This window comes from Oncorhynchus gorbuscha, linkage group LG02, assembly GCF_021184085.1.
Source record: "Oncorhynchus gorbuscha isolate QuinsamMale2020 ecotype Even-year linkage group LG02, OgorEven_v1.0, whole genome shotgun sequence".
Taxonomy (NCBI): domain Eukaryota; kingdom Metazoa; phylum Chordata; class Actinopteri; order Salmoniformes; family Salmonidae; genus Oncorhynchus; species Oncorhynchus gorbuscha.
The window spans coordinates 69,090,315-69,106,522 of NC_060174.1; the positions used below are offsets into that span (position 1 = coordinate 69,090,315).

General features: G+C 44.7%; 1 protein-coding gene across 8 annotated transcripts in view; it reads left to right on the top strand.

The window, feature by feature from the left end:
- The window catches only part of LOC124008291 (roundabout homolog 2-like), a 203,116-nt gene that overhangs the window by 161,236 nt on the left and 25,672 nt on the right, over positions 1-16,208 (top strand). For all 8 annotated transcript variants that reach the window (XM_046319451.1, XM_046319458.1, XM_046319475.1 and 5 more), the window contains 8 exons: positions 6,136-6,341; positions 9,277-9,358; positions 9,519-9,684; positions 10,055-10,221; positions 10,381-10,502; positions 12,266-12,497; positions 14,822-14,946; positions 15,135-15,306. In XM_046319451.1, coding sequence (XP_046175407.1) covers positions 6,136-6,341; positions 9,277-9,358; positions 9,519-9,684; positions 10,055-10,221; positions 10,381-10,502; positions 12,266-12,497; positions 14,822-14,946; positions 15,135-15,306 — 1,272 coding nt within the window. The remainder of the gene's footprint in view (positions 1-6,135; positions 6,342-9,276; positions 9,359-9,518; positions 9,685-10,054; positions 10,222-10,380; positions 10,503-12,265; positions 12,498-14,821; positions 14,947-15,134; positions 15,307-16,208) is intronic.

Below are 16,208 nucleotides of genomic sequence, written 5' to 3' on the forward strand. Positions count from 1 at the left end.
GGTTAGACAGGTTGTATGTATCTGAGCACTACTGTAGTAGGGTTGGAAGATTAGACAGGTTGTATGTATCTGTAGTAGGGTTGGAAGGTTAGACAGGTTGTATGTATCTGAGCACTACTGTAGTAGGGTTGGAAGATTAGACAGGTTGTATGTATCTGAGCACTACTGTTAGTTGGAAGGTTAGACAGGTTGTATGTATCTGAGCACTACTGTAGTAGGGTTGGAAGGTTAGACAGGTTGTATGTATCTGAGCACTACTGTAGTAGGGTTGGAAGGTTGTATGTATCTTAGACTACTGTAGTAGGGTTGGAAGGTTAGACAGGTTGTATGTATCTGAGCACTACTGTAGTAGGGTTGGAAGATTAGACAGGTTGTATGTATCTGAGCACTACTGTAGTAGGGTTGGAAGGTTAGACAGGTTGTATGTATCTGAGCACTACTGTAGTAGGGTTGGAAGATTAGACAGGTTGTATGTATCTGAGCACTACTGTAGTAGGGTTGGAAGGTTAGACAGGTTGTATGTATCTGAGCACTACTGTAGTAGGGTTGGAAGGTTAGACAGGTTGTATGTATCTGAGCACTACTGTAGTAGGGTTGGAAGGTTAGACAGGTTGTATGTATCTGATACCTACTGTAGTAGGGTTGGAAGGTTAGACAGGTTGTATGTATCAGGTTGTATGTATCTGATACCTACTGTAGTAGGGTTGGAAGATTAGACACTACACTACTGTAGTAGGGTTGGAAGGTTAGACAGGTTGTATGTATCTGAGGTTGTATTGTATGTATCTGAGCACTACTGTAGTAGGGTTGGAAGGTTGTATGACAGGTTGTATGTATCTGAGTAGGGTTGGAAGGTTAGACACCTACTGTAGTAGGGTTGGAAGATTAGACAGGTTGTATGTATCTGAGACTACTGTAGTAGGGTTGGAAGGTTATTGTATGTATCTGAGCACTACTGTAGTAGGGTTGGAAGATTAGACAGGTTGTATGTATCTGAGCACTACTGTAGGGTTGGAAGTTAGACAGGTTGACAGGTTGTATGTATCTGAGCACTACTGTAGTAGGGTTGGAAGGTTAGACAGGTTGTATGTATCTGAGCACTACTGTAGTAGGGTTGGAAGATTAGACAGGTTGTATGTATCTGAGCACTACTGTAGTAGGGTTGGAAGGTTAGAAGGTTGTATGTATCTGAGCACACTGGTAGGGTTGTTAGATTGTATGTATCTGATACACTACTGTAGTAGGGTTGGAAGGTTAGACAGGTTGTATGTACTCTGTAGTAGCACTACTGTAGTAGGGTTGGAAGATTAGACAGGTTGTATGTATCTGAGCACTACTGTAGTAGGGTTGGAAGATTAGACAGGTTGTATGTATCTGAGCACTACTGTAGTAGGGTTGGAAGTTGGTATTAGACAGGTTGTATGTATCACTGTAGTAGGGTTGGAAGTTAGGGTTGTATGTATCTGAGCACTACTGTAGTAGGGTTGGAAGATTAGACAGGTTGTATGTATCTGAGCACTACTGTAGTAGGGTTGGAAGGTTAGACAGGTTGTATGTATCTGATACACTGTAGTAGGGTTGGAAGATTAGACTGTAGTAGGTTGGAAGGTTAGACAGGTTGTATGTATCTGATACACTACTGTAGTAGGGTTTAGAAGGTTATGTACAGGTTGTATGTATCTGATACCTATCTGTAGTAGGGTTGGAAGGTTAGACAGGTTGTATGTATCTGAGCACTACTGTAGTAGGGTTGGAAGGTTAGACAGGTTGTATGATACCTACTGTAGTAGGGTTGGAAGATTAGACAGGAGCACTACTGTAGTAGGGTTGGAAGGTTAGAGTAGGGTTGGAAGTAGTTAGACAGGTTGTATGTATCTGATACCTACTGTAGTAGGGTTGGAAGGTTAGACAGGTTGTATGTATCTGAGCACTACTGTAGTAGGGTTGGAAGGTTAGACAGGTTGTATGTATCTGAGCACTACTGTAGTAGGGTTGGAAGGTTAGACAGGTTGTATGTATCTGAGCACTACTGTAGTAGGGTTGGAAGATTAGACAGGTTGTATGTATCTGAGCACTACTGTAGTAGGGTTGGAAGATTAGACAGGTTGTATGTATCTGAGCACTACTGTAGTAGGGTTGGAAGGTTAGACAGGTTGTATGTATCTGATACCTACTGTAGTAGGGTTGGAAGGTTAGACAGGTTGTATGTATCTGAGCACTACTGTTGGGTTGGAAGATTAGATCTTGTATGTATCTGAGCACTACTGTAGTAGGGTTGGAAGGTTAGACAGGTTGTATGTATCTGAGCACTACTGTAGTAGGGTTGGAAGGTTAGACAGGTTGTATGTATCTGATACCTACTGTAGTAGGGTTGGAAGGGTTGTATGACAGGTTGTAGTAGGGTATTAGACTGATGTACCTACTGTAGTAGGGTTGGAAGGTTAGACAGGTTGTATGTAAGGTCAGGTTGTATGTATCTGATACCTACTGTAGTAGGGTTGGAAGGTTAGACAAGGTTAGACAGGTATGTATCTGATACCTCTGTATAAGGTTAGACAGGTTGTATGTATCTGATACCTACTGTAGTAGGGTTGGAAGGTTAGACAGGTTGTATGTATCTGATACCTACTGTAGTAGGGTTGGAAGATTAGACAGGTTGTATGTATCTGATACCTACTGTAGTAGGGTTGGAAGATTAGACAGGTTGTATGTATCTGAGCACTACTGTAGTAGGGTTGGAAGGTTAGACAGGTTGTATGTATCTGATACCTACTGTAGTAGGGTTGGAAGGTTAGACAGGTTGTATGTATCTGATACCTACTGTAGTAGGGTTGGAAGATTAGACAGGTTGTATGTATGTATAGTAGGGTTGGAAGATTAGACTGATGTATCATACTACTGTAGTAGGGTTGGAAGGTTAGACAGGTTGTATGTATCTGATACCTACTGTAGTAGGGTTGGAAGGTTTAGACAGGTTGTATGTATCTGATCTGTAGTAGGGTTGGAAGGTTAGACAGGTTGTATGTATCTGAGCACTACTTGGGTTGGAAGATTATTGTATCTGAGCACTACTGTAGTAGGGTTGGAAGGTTAGACAGGTTGTATGTATCTGATACCTACTGTAGTAGGGTTGGAAGGTTAGACAGGTTGTATGTATCTGTAGGGTTGGAAGATTAGACAGGTTGTATGTATCTGAGCACTACTGTAGTAGGGTTGGAAGGTTAGACAGGTTGTATGTATCTGATACCTACTGTAGTAGGGTTGGAAGGTTAGACAGGTTGTATGTATCTGAGCACTACTGTAGTAGGGTTGGAAGGTTAGACAGGTTGTATGTATTGTATGTATCTGAGCACTACTGTAGTAGGGTTGGAAGATTAGACAGGTTGTATGTATCTGAGCACTACTGTTAGTAGGGTTGGAAGATTAGACAGGTTGTATGTATCTGAGCACTACTAGTAGGGTTGGAAGGTTAGACAGTAGGGGGTTGGAAGATTAGACAGGTTGTATGTATCTGAGCACTACTGTAGTAGGGTTGGAAGATTAGACAGGTTGTATGTATCTGAGCACTACTGTAGTAGGGTTGGAAGATTAGACAGGTTGTATGTATCTGATACCTACTGTAGTAGGGTTGGAAGGTTAGACAGGTTGTATGTATCTGATACCTACTGTAGTAGGGTTGGAAGATTAGACAGGTTGTATGTATCTGAGCACTACTGTAGTAGGGTTGGAAGATTAGACAGGTTGTATGTATCTGAGCACTACTGTAGTAGGGTTGGAAGATTAGACAGGTTGTATGTATCTGAGCACTACTGTAGTAGGGTTGGAAGGTGTGACATTACTCCTGTGTTTTTCTCTGATCACCATATTGTGACTTATCCTGTTCACGAAGGTCATCACCTTATTGGTATTTTAATGTTAAGATGTTACATGATGTGAAGTTTTGGGAAAAGGCTTTGTTGTTTTGGGGAAAATGGAAGGTTATTCAAATTGAATTTTGAGTCCTTGAGTAAATGGTTGGGAAGGCCCAAATACATGGGTTTTGTCAACAGTGTCTCATATTGAAGTTAAAGAGACTGAACAGGACATCAAACCTTTTGAATTGAAGCTGCTCACTCAGAATGACCCCGGACTAGTCATGAACTTACAGGAGAAGAGACATGAACTGAGGTCGTTTTTAGATGAAAGAGTGAATGGAAGGTGCCTTGATTAGGTCTTGCTTTGCTACCCTCAAGGATATGGATTCACCTAGCGTTTTGTTTTATACCTAGGACAGTCTACATTGCAACGCAATCAAATGCTCTGCCTTTGTCTCCCTGATGGGAAGGTGACCACGGATGATGTGCTACACATGCCGTGGATTTCTACTCTGCCCTCTATAAGGCGGAGGATTGTGATCCTCTGTGTGCTGCTCAGTTGTTACTGTACATGGACTTCCTCATCTGAGCAGAGAGTTGCTTTGGACATGGACATTACTCTGCAGGAGCTGTCCAATGCAGTTATGCAGCTCTCATCAGGCCGAGGCCCTGGCATCGATGGTTTACCATCTGAGTTCTATAATCACTTTTGGGGGTCTATTTGGGGGGGATTTTTATGCGGTGGTGTGTGAATCTTTTCGCGAGGGTTTCTCTTCCTGTATCCTGTCAACGTGCTGCACTTTCATTGTTTCCAAAAAAGGGGGATTTTACTTCTTCTTTTTTAAACTGCCGACCTGTTGCATTGCTGTGTGTATAATTTAAAATGATATCTAAATGTCTCTCAAACAGGTTTATAGAGTATCTGGGGCAAGGGCCCAGTCTGACTGTGGACCTGACCTCTCTGTTGTTGATAACTTGTTTCTAATTAGAGATGTTTTAGATCATCTCGCCTACTGAGGAAGCGATTCCTTGCCAGTACTTCATCGGCAGCATGTGACTGACGCTTCCAATTTTAATTGGTGGACGGAGGGTCTGGGTTATGTGTTCCCTGTACTGAATGTTGTGCTGTGGCAGTGGCATTCGAGGAGGAGGTGGAGATGCTGCTTTTCTTCAATACCCTCTCTGTCTCTCTCCTCTGTTTCTCTGTCACTGTCTTTTTCTCGGTCTCTCTCTGTCTCTCTCTCTCTCTCTCTCTCTCGCTCTCCATTCATTTATTGGCTCCCTCTCACACATATTATTGAATTAGCATCTGCTCAAGGATTTTTTGGGGAAAGAAAACGAGCCTTGCCCTGCGAGTCGGAAAAGATAGATCAGCATGCAAATAGTGTCGCTGTATACTGTACGGGGGAGTGAAGGAATGATCAAGTGGTTGAGTGTGAAAAATGATGCAAGAAAGGAGTAATCTTTTGCTATTGCATCTGATCACAGTCAATTAATAGCGTCTATATCCGTTGTACAATTAATCATACAATGAGGTGCTGGCAATGATAACACATACAATGTATAATAATATGATATATATATATATATATAAATGCCATTTAGCAGATGCATATAGAGTGGGGAGAGGAAAAGGCTGGCGTTTGCTTGGTTGAGTTGCTGTGTTCCTCTGAGTCGGAAGGAGGTGTGATAGGAAATAGGAGCTCTAGAACCTGCTGCAAATACTCTGTCTGAGTTGAGACTAACAGCACTGATAAGGAGGATATTTTTAAAACGTGACAAGATTGAACACCCCTGAAATTCGGAGGCTGCCCAGTGAATGACAGCATGCATATAAGAGCATTAAGGAGATGCATTTCTCTTGTGGTTGGCGTGTTCATTCTAAGCAGTGTTTTGTCTAGGGGTGCAGTGGTGCAGTGGTGAGTCATAGGAGAGGAGGGGCGATTGGGAGGGAGGGAGGGTGTGAATGTGTTAAAATGGGTTGTGAAAGAAGGCAGGGTAATTAGCCCCGTAGGCGAGGCATCGTTAATCCACACCTTGTAATTAGAGTGCTACGGTGTGATGTGGTGCCATGAGCACGGACTATCAGAAACCTGCATACGACCCCCAAAACAGGTACCCCCTATCACAACAAATACATCAAGAAGACCTTGGGTCTCCAGTGGTAAATTCACTAATGGGATCAAAAAACAATTACATATATAGCACAAAACTATCATTCATTGTTTGTGTTTCATTGTAAATTCCTGATCATGATTTCTGATTCCTTATTTTTCTCCAGCATCGAAAGACCGACCCCCGCCTATCATCCGGCAGGGCCCATCCAACCAGACGCAGGCTGTGGGGGGTGTGGCCCTGCTGAGGTGCCAGGCGTCAGGGGACCCGGAGCCCACCGTCACCTGGCTGAAGGACGGCCTCAGTCTGCTGGGGAAGGATCCTCGCATGGCCCTGCTGGAACCTGGCAGCCTGCAGATCCAGAGCACTAGGGTGGGTTTATAAAGTGAGAGGAAATAAGTATTTGATCCCCTGCTGATTTTGTATGTTTGCCCAATGACAAAGAAATGATCAGTCTATAATTTTAATGGTAGGTTTATTTGAACAATGAGAGACAGAATAACAACAAAAAAATCCAGATAAAATGCATGTCAAAAATGTTATAAATTGATTTGCATTTCAATGAGGGAAATTAGTATTTGACCCCCTCTCAATCAGAAAGATTTCTGGCTCCCAAGTGTCTTTTACGCAGGTAATGAGCTGAGATTAGGAGCACATTCTTAAAGGGAGTGCTCCTAATCTCAGTTTGTTACCTGTATAAAAGACACCTGTCCATAGAAGCAATCAATCAATCGGATTCCAAACTCTCCACCATGGCCAAGACCAAAGAGCTCTCCAAGGATGACAGGGACAAGATCGTAGACCTACACAAGGCTGGAATGGGCTACAAGACCATCGCCAAGCATCTTGGTGAGAAGGTGACAACTGTTGATGCGATTATTCGCAAATGGAAGAAACACAAAAGAACTGTCAATCTCCCTCGGCCTGGGGCTCCATGCAAGATCTCACCTCGTGGAGTTGCAATGATCATGGGAACGGTGAGGAATCAGCCCAGAACTACACGGGAGGATCTTGTTAATGATCTCAAGGCAGCTTGGACCATAGTCACCAAGAAAACAATTGGTAACACACTATGCCGTGAAGGACTGAAACCTTGCAGCACCCGCAAGGTCCCCTTGCTCAAGAAAGCACATATACATGCCCGTCTGAAGTTTGCCAATGAACATCTGAATGATTCAGAGGACAACTGGATGAAAGTGTTGTGGTCAGATGAGACCAAAATGGAGCTCTTTGGCATCAACTCAACTCGCCATGTTTGGAGGAGGAGGAATGCTGCCTATGACCCCAAGAACATTATGCTTTGGGGGTGTTTTTCAGGACAACTTCTCCGCATCAAAGGGACGATGGACGGGGCCATGTTCCGTCAAATCTTGGGTGAGAACCTCCTTCCCTCAGTCAGGGCATTGAAAATTTTTCATGAATGGGTATTCCAGCATGACAATGACCCAAAACACACGGTCAAGGCAACAAAGCAGTGGCTCAAGAAGAAGCACATTAAGGTCTCCTGACCTTAATCCCGTAGAAAATCTGTGGAGGGAGGTGAAGGTTCGAGTTGCCAAATGTCAGCCTCGAAACCTTAATGACTTGGAGAAGATCTGCAAAGAGGAGTGGGACAAAATCCCTCCTGAGATGTGTGCAAACCTGGTGGCCAACTACAAAAAACGTCTGACCTCTGTGATTGCCAACAAGGGTTTTGCCACCAAGTACTAAGTAATGTTTTGCAGAGGGGTCAAATACTTATTTCCCTCATTAAAATGCAAATCAATTTATAACATTTTTGACATGTGCTTTTCTGGATTTTTTTGTTGTTATTCTGTCTCTCACTGTTCAAATAAAATAAAATTATAGACTGATCATTTCTTTGTCAGTGGGCAAACATACAAAATCAGCAGGGGATCAAATACTTTCCCCCCTCACTGTAGGACTGATGGTGTACAAACACAATACACCTAGTCACAGCAGCACGCCTTTCCTCCACACTCCACACTGTGTTCACTCATGATTGATTTGGCCTTGAGTCTTCCTGCCACGGTGGCTTCATCTCTTTTCCCTTTTCTGCTTCTCTACTTTCCTTGCCCTCTTTTCAATACACTGCCTGTTCTTCAGGGTTTCTCTCTGTTCTGAAAGGCAGGCTGTTGAGGTTTGTGTGATTGTCACTCCGCATGTGTATGTGTGTGTGTCGCTCTGTGTGTGTGTGTGTTGTGTGTCATATTGTTTTTTGAGAGAGAAGATAGAACACTTCTCATTTGATGTCAGTTGGATGTCATTCACATGGACAAGTGCAGTCATGTTGCTTTTAAAGATGAATAGAGGGTATTGATTTGTATGTCATTTAAAGCTGTCGTTTAGAGCCAGTCTCCTGGGCACAACGGTTAGAGATGCTCTAACTCATGGACAGTGATGTGGGGAGTGGGAGTGTAACCATGTACAGCAGCATATCACTACCATTCAAAGTGTGTGTAAGATGTCTACACACACACACACATTCACACGCTCCCCTTTATTTCCCAAATCTCATTGGAATATCCATTAGACTGGCCAAAGCTGCAGTCCTCTGGGTTGATTTAATAAACCTTAGGGAGACGTGGTTATGAAAACGGAGGAAGTGAAATAAGGAGACAGAGAGAAGGGGAGGGGAGGGAGTGAGGGGAGGGAGTGAGGGGAAATAAATCAAAAATAGAGCGAGAAAGGGAAGAGGGTTCAAGAAAGCGAGGGAGAGGAGAGAGAGGGAACAAGGGAGAGAGAGAGAGCAAGGGGGAGGCCAGCTGTCATTGTTCCCCAGTGTTAAAGTGGCCAGCGTTAAATAGATTATCATGTCTCTGTTTCACTGTGTCTGTATTGATGATGATGGGGCTGAGGATGTGGGGGGCTGACTAGTACTAAATTAAATGTATTAAGAAAATTAACGTCAGCACTTCCAGGGCTCTTTTTTTCATCTTCCCCCACTCAGTCTTCTCATTCACACCCACTCCCTCTCTCCCTGGGAGTGAGTCAGGCCAATGGAGGTTAATGCATTTTTTGTGTACTTCTGGCTGCCGAGCTCTTCCCATAGCGGAGATTCACTACCAAACAATATCACTACTATCAAGAAGGCAGACATATATCAATGGACATACAAAAACCCTTGTTTGTGAGGTGTTGAGTGATCTGTTCCTCCGCCTAATATTTGGTTGGTCAGTTGTATGACCATTTTAATGGATGGATGTTTTTTAATTTTTTTTTCATGAAATGTGAAATAATTGAATCGTTTACCTGACTGGTCAGTGTAGGTTGTGATTGTCTCTTTGTTCCCCTCTGTCCTCCTCAGCTGTCTGACTCTGGGCTGTACACCTGTGTTGCCACCAGCTCAAGTGGGGAGACCTCATGGAGTGCCTTCCTGGATGTTAGAGGTACAGTAACATCTTGATTTACTGTCCCTTCTACCCACCATTGATTGAAGCCAAACGCACTAAACGAGTTCCACCATTTCTAATGCACCTTTCTCCTTCAATCTGCCTCTTTCGGTTTGATTCATTTTGATAGAGCTTCTTCTCCTTTCCTCCCTCTCAGAGTCCAGTGACCTCACAGACTCTATGTCCCACAATGCCAGTGCCCTCCCAGGGCCTCCGTCTAAGCCAGAGGTCACTGATGTCACCAAGAGCAGTGTCTCGTTGTCATGGGAACCTGGGCCTGAGGAGGGCTCACCGGTCACTTCCTACGTCATCGAGGCCTTTGGGTACGTCTGGGAACAGTATCCCCTAGCGAAGCTTCACTAAATGACCCCAAAATTTCAGAGCAATGACAGATGTATTCGTTTATGTGGGCATATGGGTCACTGCCACATCCAGGGCAAGCACAACAATCCCAGGAATTGTGCAGAATAGTCTGCATACGAGAATCATGTGCAGTCCAAGAAGGTTGATCAGGACCTATTTGACTCAGTGTTTAAGTTTGGTTTTAGACCAGCTGTGAAGTGTCTTGATAGTGCTAGGTAAATTAGCCAAGAGAAAAACAATAGGACTGTAGCTATGGAGAGCTATTACTGTAAAAGCTTTCCTTGGCTGGGCTCACTAACGCTCTTCCTCTCCGCGGTTCTCTGTGAGCAGTCAGCTGGTCAGCAACAGCTGGCAGACTGTGGCTGACCACGTGAAGACCACACAGTTCACGGTCAAAGACCTGCGACCGAACACAGTCTACCTGTTCCTCATCAGAGCGGTCAACGCCCAGGGTCTCGGAGACCCCAGCCCCATGTCTGAGCCTGTCCGCACACAAGGTACCAAATAGAATGTGCTCCATGCCAACATGACATTCCAAACGGGTTCGATGGCAATATTTAATAGCTCCGTTCTCTCTCTCTCTCTCTCTCTCTCTCTCTCTCTCTCTCTCTCTCTCTCTCTCTCTCTCTCTCTCTCTCTCGCTCTCGCTCTCTCAGACATCAGTCCTCCAGTGCAGGGTGTTGACCATCGTCGTGTCCAGAAGGAGCTGGGTGATGTAGTGGCCAGCATGCATAACCCTGTGGTCATCAGCTCTACCTCTGTCCAGGTCACATGGACCGTGAGTACAACTGTTTGGATTACTTACGATTGTATTTTGCAGTTGTTAGTTTGTTGATAGTTCGGAACACCTGTAAGACTGCATAAAGCGTAGCTAAACATTTTGACTTGCAGAGCCCAATGATTCATTTATTTACCATGTATGACGCAATGAGGAACTTGTATGAGGGGGTTTGATATGAACCAGTGTGCTTTGTCTTTGTGGCGAGTTGTTATTCTCACTGAATCAGGAAGTGGAGAATCTCAAGAGCTGAATAGCGAGAGAGATGAACCTTGTTTTCCAGGCTGGCTGGAGGACAGCATTAGGATCGTTCAGGAACAGAGACAGCTTAGCTAGTCTTTCCAGGCTTCACACACACACACACACACACACACACACACACACACACACACACACACACACACACACACACACACACACACACACACACACACACACACACACACACACACACACACACACACACACACACACACACACACACACACACAGAGACGACTTCTGAGATGGGTGGACGTGGAGTCCAGGGACAGCTGGTGTTGCATCAATTTGTGATAATTTGGGTTGACGCAAGAATTAAGACAAATGTTTCTCACCGAGACAAATAGATCACCGTTAGCAGCAACATGTTGCATTCTCTCTTTAAGAAGCTGTTTGCATTCAGCTCTTTATCTGGAGGTTATTCATCTTTCCTCTTGGCAAGGTGTCCCATCTACCTTCTGGAGAGCCCTGCTTAATGACAGAGGCTCTTCTATTTCACACATACATACTCTTGCACACGCACATCCTCACATGCACACTCTCCATATGCTTCGGCTCTGTACACACCGGTGCCTTGATGTTTTGACATTATTAGGTATCTGGGCTCTTCCAGATGGGGCACCAATACTATACAAGTTCAAACATTAAAGTGAACCATCAAAAATGCCACTCTTGCGAAATCACATAGAGATACTTCGACCATCTTCAATTAGCTACATGATAATATTACTAGTATGACATGACATTGTAACACAGGGTAGAGTAAATCCCAGAATTAGCTTGGTGTTTTCTTCTTCACACATACTTTTGTTGTCCTACCATTCCCTAGTATACCTGTCCTCTGAAACAAGGGAGAAGTCAACAGAATTCACTTGTTTATGGTATTTACTCCCATTATGGCTGCATCTAGCTAGCTGGATCAGTCAGTTCTAACAGGTAAGGGAGGGAGGGAAAGGGAGCGCGGGTCGGGGGGGCGTCTCCCTAAGGTTTCTTCATAAAGCTTTTAGATTCACGAATCATTTCGTTAATGAAATGCAAACAGGCACCCGTGGAGGCTGAGCGTTGGCAGCGCGTCGGCATGATTTATTTGGACTGGGCTGAGGGTAAACAGCTGCTTTATTTGCCCTGTAAAAGCTTTTCGCTTGCTTCTGCCCCTGTTAACAAGTCATTACTGTGAGTTATGTTGCACACTACCTCCCCAGACCCCGCCACTGCAACTTTCCCCCGCCATAGTAACGGGATTTGTTTACCGGAAAGGATACTGCATGGTTTTAATCCACTCTGTCGGGGTCAAATGTAAGAGCTTTGTAGCTCTCTCTTTTGATGGTTTGGTCGGCATGTGCTGTATTTAAATGGGCAGTAAGTAGTTACTATGACTCAAAGTCGATAGGGTTCTTGTAACATTACTCTAGTTATTGAGAAATCCCTTTCAAAATCCACAATATACATAATAAATTCCTCTTCCTGCCCTCTTTCTCTCTCTCTCATTTTCTCTCCCTCAGGTGGAGAACCCTTCCCAGTTTATCCAGGGCTATCGTGTTCTGTACAGGCAGACGTCAGGCCTGCCCTCCCCTGGGGCCTGGCAGGTGCAGGACCTCAAGGTTCCGTCTGAGAGAGACGTGGCGCTGTCTGCCCTGAAGAAGGGTGTTGTCTATGAGATAAAAGTCCGTCCGTACTTCAACGAGTTCCAGGGAGCAGACAGTGAATCAATGACAGCACGCACCTTGGAGGAAGGTAAAGGACCATTACCAACTCAATATGTGTAGTGATGCAACAAAAAGACATTGCCATCTCTGTAGGAGGTATTATTTTCACTTTGTCAAAAACGTTTGAAATGATTTTACATCAATGCTACATCTGGTAATGGCCAAATACCTTGAAGCTGATACAGAATATAATTGTACACACCCACAAACACACTCTCTGCAAACAAACATAAGAAAACTAAAGAGAAGACACACAAACACTGAGTATTAGGGTGACATCTTCCCTGTGGCAGATCTCCCAGACATCTCAGCTCTGTAGGGGGGGTATGACAGGCCTGTGAGTCTGTGGGGGGGCCTGTCTCCTGTGACACCAGCTCAAACATCTTTCTGTGCCTCTCCCTGTTCCTGTCTCTGCTCTCTCTGGACCCCTGCTGTCACATCGCCTGCCATGCCCCTGTCGCATACAACATTTATATTGTGACTTTAAGATGTTACCTCCCTTTCTCTCTTCCTTTCTTTCTGTCGTTTTTTCTGTCGTTCTTTCTCTCTCTCACTTGCCCCCTCTCCACCTCTACTTCATACACATGCATAAATCAAATGTTCACTTACAGTAAATCAAACATTGATGTCAGTCAGCGATTTTAACAGAAGCTCAACTTACATTGGCATCTCAAGTTAAGATTCAGCCCTCTGTGAGTGGTTGATTAATTGGGGCCAGCAGCGTTCAGGCTGCATTTTATTCCTTGTGTCCATTAACCCAATTAGGCCCACACAGGAGTTGTTATCCAAGTGTAACGCTCTGGGCATGTTCAGTCCGTGTATCCAGTTCTCTCCAGACCTTAGGGTCCTTCTGGAGAAATCTACTGTATCCACGGTAGCCAGGTGGCTCAGAGGCCAGCTGGTAAGTGAGACTGTTGTGCAACGTCCCACCTGGCTAACCACATTTCACTGAGACACAATAGCTGATTCACATGAATCTTCCACTGACTGTATAATGTATCATTTCAAAATGTATGGCTTCTCAAATGAGTTTAGTTCTGAGCTAACCCAACCAATCAATCAGATTTAAATGAGTTGTGCATTGGGAATCCAGAGATGGTAGTTCAGAGGATTAAGCTGCTGTAGTGTTCTGAATGAATGACTACTAAACATCCAGCACTACAGAAACAATGGGTCTATGTGTTAAGTTGTCCCATAGCCATGCTGTTAGCCTGCAGGTGTCTCCAAGCTGTTTGAATCCTCTATACGGCCTTTGAAGGTGACTGGTATGAGCGGTCTGTCAGCCCACACTGGGGATCAGCAGTGTTTTGTCGATCTAAAACGATTGGACACGGGGTCACCGAAGTGTCACTTGGCACGCCACGTGGCACGCAGCAGGTCACATTTCTGCCAGCGATACATCACACAACTAATGGGCTTATTAGCATCTCATTCGTTACTGTACACCACGATGGAGAGCTTTCATTTAGCTCAGATATGCATAATGTGGTGCTTTAGCATCTCGAGCGCTAACGTGTGCCTGCGTGTGATGGGGGTGATCCATTAATACGGAGGCAGTATCAGTCGCTGGGCTCGAGCCCTTCATCACAGACCCATACTTTGCTCTGGGGTACACGTGCCAGTCTGCTCTGCTCTGTTTTGGAAGGGCACAATGACTCGCTTATTGGTATGTTTAGTAAAGACTGCATGGCATTTCACCAGGCAATGAAGAGTGATTGGGCCTTGGAAGTTCAACAGACCATAATATTGTTTGGCATTAGAGGTTGTAACTTCCTGTTCAACTAGATGGATTGTTATAGTAGATTCCCCTAAGCTTTTTGGGGCGGCAGGTAACCTAGTGGTTAGAGCGCTGGGCCAGTAACCGAAAGGTTGCTAGATCGACTCCCCGAGCTGACAAGGTCATTCTGCCCCTGAACAAGGTAGTTAGCCCACTGTTCCTAGGCCGTCATTGTAAACAAGAATTTGTTCTTAACTGACTTGTCTAGTTGAATAAAGTTTTTTTTTTTTAAGCAACCTACGAAGGAACCAAGAGACCTCTGGTACTGCTACTCAGCAAGGAAAAGGAATGATTCAAAGACAGACTTAAGTAAGGGAGGAAAGTTGGAGAGAGAAAGATAAAAAAAAGAGGTAGTGTGGAGAGTGCAGTCATTATTTCTGTATGTTGTGGTGGCTCTCCCAATTCTTTCTTGCTTCTGCTACAGAGAAAGCCTTCCACATTGAAGTACTCTTTAAATATAAATCAAGGCAGTGCTCTCTGTTATGCTCTGGCGGACAGCAGGCAGCAGCAGTTCTCTATTGGAATGCGAAGATGTGGTGATGTGGTGATGTGTTTTGTTGTGCCTCCCCGTGCAGCGCCCAGCGCTCCTCCTCAGCAGGTGACAGTGCTGACAGTGGGGAACCATAACAGCACCTCCATCAGCGTGTCCTGGGACCCCCCTCCCGCAGAGCACCAGAACGGCATCATCCAGGAGTACAAGGTAGGCAGCGGCAATCTGTATTCTATATGTTGAGAAAATAAAGCTTCACTGTGTGTGTATTGTATACACACATTGATATTACAAGACATTCGGTATCAACTGCCTCTCCCCACAAATGCCTGTCCCCGTGTGTGTGTGTGTGTGTGTGTGTGTGTGTGTGTGTGTGTGTGTGTGTGTGTGTGTGTTAGATCTGGTGCCTGGCGAACGAGACACGTTTCCATGTGAATAAGACGGTGGATGCGGCCATCCGTTCCGTGGTGGTGGCGGGTCTGCAGGCGGGGGTGCAGTACCGTGTGGAGGTGGCGGCAGGCACCAGCACCGGAGTGGGGGTGAAGAGCGAGCCCCAGCCCATCGTCATAGGTAACACACACAGGGTCTGAGGCAACTCACAAAATAACAGGGAACCCTAATCTGACTCACAGACAGTGGGTCTGGAAAAATGATTGATCAATTTATCACGCTTGGAGAAAAAATAAAATTGTGCATTGTCGGAGATCACATGTGTACTGCTGGAAGCTGAAGGTTCACTGAGTTCTGTAAGGCAGGCTCCATTCATAGTGATCTATCAGGAAATCAATAGCATTTCATTTAGTGTAGTGTCCAGTAACAGTGTGGCGAGTGCTGTTAGCCATATCAATAATCCTTCTCGATATCTGCGCGGCCAGCGCTAACAAAGTAGACAGTGTTATTGGGGTGGGCTTATCAGCCTATCACATCTTATCAAACAGCTGAAGGATAGGCCTAAAATCAATAGCAGAGCCAGGCCAAATGCTCTTCATCCGTGACTTTTGACTGATGTGTGGGGAAAATATCCTCAACGGCCACAGAAAGGCAAACAGAGGCCTGTGGACTGAGGCTTAATGACTGGGGCTGGGGCTCCTGCTCCCGCTGGAGTCTGTGAATCTAATTTCACAGCACAGTAGCTGCAGCACAAAATCAAACTCTGTCTGAGCTGCTCTGTCAATCTCCCGTCTCGGAGTTCAAATTGATGAGAGCACTGCTGAATTGATTAACTCTCTGCCGACATATTGCAGTTTTACGCTCTCAATGGTGTGGGTTTTTAATTTGATATTGTTTATCTATAGTGTTGTTTTTACCCTAGTAAACAGCTGTAACGGGATTGTACCTTTCTTATAGAATTTCTTGTTTTCAGATCATATAGTAGATTTTGATATTAACTATCATTAAATATAGATTTGTACTCGTTTTCGAGGTATGTTAGCCGTTGACTGGTTTGGGTCTACTGGACAGCCAAAAGCTAT